The sequence below is a fragment of the Lactuca saligna genome, chromosome 2 (genome assembly GCF_052625555.1).
Source record: "Lactuca saligna cultivar CGN05327 chromosome 2, ASM5262555v1, whole genome shotgun sequence".
Classification (NCBI taxonomy): Eukaryota; Viridiplantae; Streptophyta; class Magnoliopsida; order Asterales; family Asteraceae; genus Lactuca; species Lactuca saligna.
The window spans coordinates 114,065,034-114,074,087 of NC_136418.1; the positions used below are offsets into that span (position 1 = coordinate 114,065,034).

The 9,054-nt window shown below is 31.6% G+C and overlaps 1 protein-coding gene across 1 annotated transcript; it reads left to right on the forward strand.

Annotated features, from left to right (window-relative positions):
- Nucleotides 1-1,926: 1,926 nt before the first annotated feature.
- On the forward strand, nt 1,927-3,960 carry LOC145031386 (protein LEAD-SENSITIVE 1-like). The gene is made up of 3 exons (XM_078979929.1): nt 1,927-2,061; nt 2,164-2,237; nt 3,122-3,960. Exons 1-3 carry the CDS (start codon nt 2,042-2,044, stop codon nt 3,766-3,768), a joined length of 741 nt encoding a protein of 246 aa, XP_078836055.1. The 5' UTR covers nt 1,927-2,041; the 3' UTR covers nt 3,769-3,960.
- The last annotated feature ends 5,094 nt before the right edge of the window (nt 3,961-9,054 follow it).

Here is a 9,054-nt window from a genome sequence, read left to right on the forward strand (position 1 = left end):
TAGAGTTTCAAATAGTGTTTTGAAAATTATTAAAATTGCTTCAGAAAATCAGAGAGCTGATATTTTAATCAAGCCATTAAATATAAGACAACATAATTTTCTTTATAATATGTTAGGTCTCTGTGATCCATTTAATTCAAATTGATTTCTGCTTCTTCTCAATGTTTATCTTGAGAGAGGGTGTTGAAATATTGGTATAAAGGTGCAAGATCAACATTATTAAAAATAAGTTAATTGTTTGGAATTTGTAAGTTATTGGTTGTTGGAGGGTATGTTCTGTAAATATCATTTGTGGCAGGATTGTGGTTCATTTACTTCAAAGTCACAAAAACACACAAACTTTGGGTTGGTTAATGGGTAAGGGTTTGATATGGGTTTTACCCATACTAGCCCCGATTCTTTACTCGGAGTATATATTTTAGCAGCTCAGTGTAAATCAAATGAAATATTCATTTTTGTTCACTTTCATACACTCTCGTCTTCATCTAGTTCTCTTTGTTGATTAGGGTTCACAGAGTTCTTGTTTTTTCACATTCTTTGTAATCTCATAGTTATATTTAGGTTATGTTGTAATTCATTAAGTGTGAGTGTGATTGTAGTGAGGTTTTTCTCTTGTAAGTACCTGAAAACCAACCGGATCTTAGTTTAATCAATAAAAGATTTGTTGAGGTTGTCATCTTGTGTGTGATTTTATCATTTCGAATGCTCATGCAAGATCGAGATATGCGAAAAGTTTGAGTTAGGTGTGGGAGGAGAAGGAGGAGGAAGATTGGTTTCATTCGACATCTACAAGATGAAATGAATTTAGTTAGATCGAGTTTGTCCATAAAATATTTTTTAACCCTAAATAAATTATTAACAAGGCCATGATCCATATTTCACTTTGCAATGTGTAAAAGGATGTCGTAAACATACAACAAAGTTACTTAGGTAGGCAAAACAACTTACCAATTTCAAACTTTTGAAACTCCTAGATCATTTGAGATTCATTAACATTCAATGACATGTTAATCTCGATTGGGTTCATCTCAAATTTAATATGGAGATGCCACAAGCCATTAAATAAATGGTGAACCAACCATGCAAAACTGCTTGAACCTTGACATAAAATTATTTTAATATTGATATGCCGCTTAGCTACACACGCTCCATCAACAATATAATTTCATGAGCGAATCATCATTTAAAATTATATTCTCACAAATGGCGTCCAGGTTAATCACACACACTCCATCATTATAATATAACCAAAATGTGCGTTTTCATGGGAAGCACACGACTCACATTTTTACATTATATAAAACATGATTATTTTGTTTTATTACTTGATTAATACTTTTAATCTTGAAAGACAAAATCCAATTAAACCCTTTCGGTAACTCCACTATCAAAATATTATAGGTGGTGAGGGAGGTAAGTGCGAAACATATTAAAAACCGACTTCATTAAGAATCAAAGAGAATTCCTTAAACCGCGTATTAGAGTGGGTGAGCCTAGTCTTGATGCAACGACAATGTCTTTTATTATTAACATGTGAGGGCACATGTGATATTAACATTTTACGTATAGTAAATAATATCATATAATAAATTTAAGCTTTTAAATTTATGTTCTTGACTTTTTTTAATTTAATTTTCTCATTAAAATAAATTCAAGATAATATTAAAATTTTAATCTGGTTTAAATAACATTCAAACATAATTAATTAATAATCAAATTTAAATTCCACTTAAATTTAATAAGACTAAAATAGTAATTTTATATAAAATTGACACCAAATGACACAAAATGAACCCATAAGGAAACACTCAGTCACTCAAGCAAGAAATTGAAATGACTAAGAACTATCCGAATTATAAAATAAAAGGACTAAAGATATTACTTTTAAAGACCATTTATATACTAATATATTCATTACTTTAAGACCAAGACTTTAACTTTCAATGTTTTATTAATCTTGTAAAGGACACTTTAACTTTTCCTGAGAACAAATAACAAATAAACATGAAGGGTTCCATGATCACCATTTTCAGAAGAAAAGATGGGTTTGCTCTCTAACAGGTAAAGACCTTTTCCATTAATCTTCAGATTCAGCTTCACAATTCAGCTCCACGAATATGTGGGTGAAAAATTTGATGAAGAAACTTGATTTTCGCAATGCAGAGTGGACAGAGAGAGTCTGAAGCCAGGAGATCACATATATTCATGGCGTGCTGCTTATATTTACGCTCATCATGGTATTATTCTCTCAATTTTTTACTACTTGTTTTGTTTCTTCATCGATCTCTGTTTCGAATCGAGTTAATTTGACATACGACAGATCTAATTTACGTTATTACATCTAATTGAAAACCCTAGTTTCCGATTACCTTTTGTTCCTTTTGTAATCGATTGTGTTTTATGTACGAATCTTTCTTGTAGCTGTTCGTTTAAGTAGTTTTACTGATGGATTCGCGTTTTCATTTCTGCAAATGAGTAATGATTATGGAAGTTTTCTAAAATTTTCATCAAATTTCGATAGGTTCCAATTCGGATCTATTGTTGATTTGATCATTTATGTGGATCTTGGGGATAACTTCTTTTTTATCTGAATTCCAAAAATATGTTTTTTTTTTTTTATATAACTTATCTTATTGTTATATTAATTTAAAAAAACAAATTAGGAAGATTTAGATCAAGGTTAATGGGTCTATAGTCCTATTTACATGATTTTTGATTGTTTTGTTATTTTTATGATGATTTTTTTTTTTATTTTATATGTTTTCAGCAACTATTTATTGGTGTTGTGATTATAATTTGTTAAACTAATGTTGTCGCCTTTTATTTTAACCACCTTCTAATCTTCTTGCTGTTTTGACTTTTGACTCACAAGTCACACTGCACACTGTTTTAAATTGTGGATCTTCAAGCTATTAAAGGATGAAAGCTTAATTGTTAATTTTTTTTTGCTAATACTTAATGTTCAATATTTGTGTTTCATAAATTAATTATTAATTGTTTTTAGTTTATTTGATTTTAGTTTCATCTAGTAGACTATCACAATGTAATATGTTAATACTAAATTGTTAATGTTGGTTCTTTAATTTAATGGTGTTACTGACACTGACACTGACACTGACAGGTATCTACATTGGTGATGAAAAAGTGATCCATTTCACGAGACACGGTCCAAAAGTAGGAACATCATCCGTTCTCGATGTCCTCATGGTCAGCTCAGTGTCACCACCCTCTCTAACCCCATGCCCTAACTGTACTCACACCGAAAACAACAACGAAGTTATAACCTCTTGTCTCGACTGTTTCCTCGCCGGTGGAGTCCTCTACCGTTTCGAATACTCCACCAACCCCGCCTCGTTCTTCGTCAAAGCCCGCCGCGGTACTTGCACGTTTGCCGCCAGCGACCCGCCAGGGGCCGTCCTCTACCGCGCAAATTACCTCCTTGACAAAGGCTTTGGTTGCTACAACATTTTCAAGAACAATTGCGAGGATTTTGCGATATATTGTAAAACTGGTCTTCTTGTTTCGGGAAAAAAGTCAATGGGTCAAAGTGGACAGGTGGCGTCCCTCATTGATGGGCCCCTTGTGGGGTTTCTTTCGGTTGTTGTTAAGCTTGTGAAGACGAATGTTTATGTTAAGACGGCGTCTGTAGCATCGAGTGTGGCTACGTATTGTGTTACTCGGTATGCTACGGATATTGGTATAAGGAGTGATGTGGTTAAGGTTCGTGTGGAGGATCTACCGATAATGCATCATAATATTGCTACCTAGGATTGGGTGGTTGTGTTTTTTTTAAGAATGTTTTTGTGTGAAATGTTTGTTGCTAGGTCTAGATCTTATGGATTTGAGCTTTAGATGCTTGTGTGTGTGTTTTTTTTTTCTTGTTTTAAGCTCTATGTTAAGGAAAAGGAAAACGAAATGGTTGATGTGTTTGGGGTTATGGATTTTAGTGAGTGATTTTTAGTTTTTGGTGCATAAACATAATTAAGGTATATAAACCTAGTTCCGGAAAGTGATGAAAACACTATTGTCCGAGTAGAAACATAAGATCTGCGAAACAGAAAAACAAAGACAACTGTGATTAAATTTTAGTATGAACATAAGAAGAGATTGAAGTTACAAAGCGCAAAAAAAAAAAAAAAAAAAAAAAAAAAAAAAATCCATAACAAGGACAGCTGTGATTAAATTTTAGTATGAACATAAAAAGAGATTGAAGTGACAGTGCAAAAAAGATAATAAAATAAAAAAAAAGTAAAATGAAAAATTCCATATTAGCATGTTTGTCATATAAATAAATAAATAAATAAATAAATATATATATATATATATATATATATATATATATATATATATATATATATATATATATATTTACTATCTTATAAAAGAAATCTAACTATTTCTAAAAATAGATTGATTATAATAATAATATTTTTTTAAGACGTCCAAATGATGAAGCTGATAGTACAAGTAACCATTAATAAAATAATATTAAATTTTAACCACATTTTGAATTCAAATAATTATCATCAAATCTCCTTATATTTCTCAACAATTTGATATGGTTTCCTCAAATCTCGGATTCATTCAAATTTTGAACAATTTTAGATATCCTTAAATTTAACATATTGATTCAAATATCTCTCCAATCGCATATACCTTTTTGTTCCCTTCTCTGCTATAAAGTCCACCGTCTAGGAACAAAAAATGACTTCATCTCCCAAATAACACCATAGTTTGATTATTTTGTCTTCGACATGTACTTTCATTTGTAACATAACATTTTTGTAGAGGAAACATATCACCGAAAGAATTTACATGCCCCGCCGCTTTGCACGGGTACGCTGCTAGTATATATATATATATATATATATATATATATATATATATATATATATATATATATATATATATATATATATATATATATATATATATATATATATATATATATATTTCATTATGTATCAACTAATTATTTTGCGTACTAGTAAAGTCAGTTTCTTAAATTTAATGCTTAGAAGGACAACCATTTATAAATAATGAGCATAACATACCCAATTAACACTAGATAGCCTGTTTTTCTGCTGTTACGATATGATGACAATATGGTATTTACATCGCAAATGAATGTTATAAATGGTGTAGTTCGGTTTATGGATGAGCAACGGTTTAGATTCGGGTTGAACCGGTCCGAAAACCTATTTTCTAAATTCATGGACCAAAAACCGGACTGTATTGGGGTGTGCGAGTTCCGATTCCCCAAACCGGTTTTCGATTTTATACCTGATTATAAGTTGTTGGACTATTTATGATTTTGTTGTGTTTAATGTTTGCTTAAACAAAAAAATTGCTATACGTATTTTAATTTTTATGATAATATAATATATATTGTCAAGAATTTTCACCATAATTTTTTTTTCTCAAATTCCAAATTTCAACCATTCTTAATTATATTAATTGTTTGTTCCTTACGGAACAGTAGTGTCTTGCTATTGGTTCAAAATATATATTTTATTTTTATTTTTTTTATCAATGATTGAATGGGCGATTTTTTTTCTTTTTCTATTTTAAATAATCTTTTGACCGGTCAATGGCTGTGACACATCTACAACTACAACAATCTACAATTACAAGCGTGTCTTCCACTGCCGCTATATGTCAATAGCAATGTCATTGGTGTCGTCTACTCAATTACATTATACTCCTCGATGCTTACTCTACCCTTTGCTCCCCACACTGCCAACCTTCTACCCTATGCATACATACAAGTAGAGATGGCAAAAAAACACCCGTACCTGATGGGTACCCGAAACCCTAACCTGAGTTTACCGGGTAAATCCTCGAGTTGACCGGAGTTGGGGATGGGGATGAGTATTACCCGAATGCAAAAAGCGGGGATGGAGATGTGGAAGGTTCTATCTGTCGGGTACCCATACCAGTACAAGAAACCGGCCACGATGGGTACCCGATATATATATATATATATATATATATATATATATATATATATATATATATATATATATATATATATATATATATACACACACACACACACACAGTGTGTGTGTGTGTGGCTAATATATAATTATAATCACATGTCAACGAGACGAGAAGAATCGAACACTGGAGATGCACGCCTGACGCCCTAAGTTCGGCACACCTCCCTCCACGGTCCATACGGTGGCTATTGAGATACAAGATTCATCTAAGCTCCATAATAATCATCACTTCTATAACTGGAAAAAGGGAATCAAACTCATGGGATAGATCTCAATCGACACCAACAACTTGGCCAATTCTCAATTTTTTAAATGTGTTATTGGTCCACTTTGACCGAAAACTTAATTATTGATTGATTCGCATGTTTGTTGCAATTCAGTTTTCAGGATTATTTGACATCGATGTTTGTCTCTCTATCGTCTAATACCATGAAGCTATATTGCCAGCAGGTTTGTCCCTTCTTGTGTTTCTAACAATTTGATTTGTGGTTTCGATTTTTTGAATTCCAATTTTTTTGATTTGGTTGCATTTTCATTTCAATCTACACTGCAATATAGGCATAAGAAGATGTTGGATTTTCTTTTTGTTTTGAAAATTTTTGAACCTGCACTTTAGTTTTTACCTATTGGCTAAAGAGTCGAATTTTCCAAGGAAAAGATTGCAAATTTGCCCTTTTGACAGTTTAGCTTGAAAGATAAATTTGCCCTTTTGCAAATTAGTTAATCCATCTTTCTTTTTTCACTATATATACTTCATTTTTTTTTCACTATATGCTTCATTTTCATGATAGTGGCTGAAGATGCTAATTAATTTATTCTAATAATAGCTTTTTTGATAATTTGATTTGTTATTGATAAATGAAAGACATACAAAGTGAAATTATGTTTTATATGACACGAGATAGTAGTAAAGTCTACTAATTTACCAAAAATGTTAATAAACTACATTCATTCTTTGGCACTTCAAGTAAGAATTATATTTAAGATTATTGTAAAATAAATCATTGTTTTTATATTTGTCTAATTTTATAAATGCAAATTAGTATTTTTTTTATATAACTGAAACTGTATTATTTGGATTTTTACTTAGCTTTCAAATTGAGTCAATTATTTAATTTTATTTATGCTTTGTAATAAATGATTATTGGTACTTGGTAGTATCTTGTAAAATAGTATGTTTGATTATAAAATGATTGAGCACTAAATTTTCTTTTTAGGGAGATTATATATTTTGGAAGCTATTTATCATCCAAACCTGACCTTTTTGAATGTGAGAATTAGTGAGACATGTATCTTTAAATTTTCTTGTAGAATCAATTCCTTGGAAGAAACACTGTTTCCAAACTAAAGCTACTAAGTATTTGCTTTGGTATGTTCTTTGAGTTTTCTTTTAATTGACATTTAAGTATCCTGCAATTGCATCTTTGGATATTTAGATCTCATTTTTTACACTTATATACATGATAAAAACAAAAACAAGAAAAGAAGATGTTGGTTGTGATGTAAGATATTCTTTAAGAATGGAATACTGAAACCGATGTATTCTTTAAGAATGAAGGACTGAAAAAGAGAGACGGGTGATTCAACAATGTTGCAAATTGTGTTGGTTGGTTAAAGCTTATCAGAGAAGACAAAAACGATGAACGTAGTAGGAGAATGTAGGGTTTTTGTTTTTTAATGTAGCATTTTGACAAAAAAAAATGTGCGATATATTATAATTTTCTTGTATATATTCTTCAAGAATGATGACAAATTCTTGAAGAATGTAGTATAGAAGGTTGTCTATATTCTTCAAAATGTAATATATATATATATATATATATATATATATATATATATATATATATATATATATATATATATATATATATTCTTTTGTATGTAATAAAAATGGTCGTTTATGGTTTAAGAATTGTTCTTATTTATTTTTATAGCATGTATTCTTGATTACATTTAAACATGATACGTTATTGTCTAGTATATGATGTATATTCGTTAAGAACGTTACTTCTCAAAAAATCTTATTGTTTAAGAATGAAAAGAATAAAAAATTATTAAATGAACTCGTGTGTATTCTTTAAGAATTAAGAATGAAAGAATCAAAATATGTGTTCATAAGTGTTCGAATTAAGCCATATTCTAAAAAAATGATTTAATTCAAATGTGTTGAGTAAAATATGATTTGATTTTCTTTTATTAATTAACATCAATTAATTGCCTAAAATTTAGATGATTCTCATTTCTTTCTCTTTATAAAATGTTATATTTTCCTTATAATTAATAATTGTAATTAGCGATGACGAGATTTGCAGGATGATTCACGATGAGGTGGGCCTTTGACGTTGAGGGATGTTTCTACACCTATTCCTGTCCGGAACATTTGAGGGAATGGTTCGCGCTAAACCAGCTCCGCTTGGGAGCGAAAGACTAGTGGAAGTTTGTGTCAGAAGACTTCACTTCGAGACGATTAGGTTCCCCAATGGAGAGGGAACGGTTGGCGCAAGAGACCTTGTCCTTTAGGCAAGGGACATAGTTCGTGACTGTGATTACACAGATGTTTCACGAGAAGGCACAATTTTGCCCTGAGCATGTATCTTCTGAGAAGACACGCATGAGTCGATATTTGAGAATTCTGAGGAGAGATATCTGGGAGTTCGTGGCGAACTCGATGTACCGAACATTTTCCGAGCTCCAGGAAAATGCTCGGAAGAGGAAGATTGAGTTGGGGACTCAGGCCAAGGAGGAGGTTGAGCCTTAGGAGAGGTGATGTCATGGTTCGATTACCATGATTGGTAGCAGATCGAGAGGTGATGCTATGGTTCGAGTACCATGATTGGTAGCAGACCGAGAGGTGATGTCATGGTTCGAGTACCATGGTGGGTGGCAGATTGAGAGGTGGTGTCATGGTTCGGGTATCATGATTCGTAGCAGATAATGCTTGTACCTTTTTCTAGATTATTCTTTCATGATGGATTAGGTGGAGATCGGATGCGACAACGTATTAGGCCTGAGGGCCATGTTGAATGAGTTTCAAAAGAGGCATCCCTTAAGA

Bases quoted from the DNA above. Each gene is read 5' to 3' on its own strand.
- LOC145031386 (XM_078979929.1), top strand. From the start codon at position 2,042: ATGGGTTTGCTCTCTAACAG. The intron at 2,062-2,163 runs GTAAAGACCTTT...TTCGCAATGCAG, and splicing joins ATGGGTTTGCTCTCTAACAG to AGTGGACAGAGAGAGTCTGA. The intron at 2,238-3,121 runs GTATTATTCTCT...TGACACTGACAG, and splicing joins TTATATTTACGCTCATCATG to GTATCTACATTGGTGATGAA.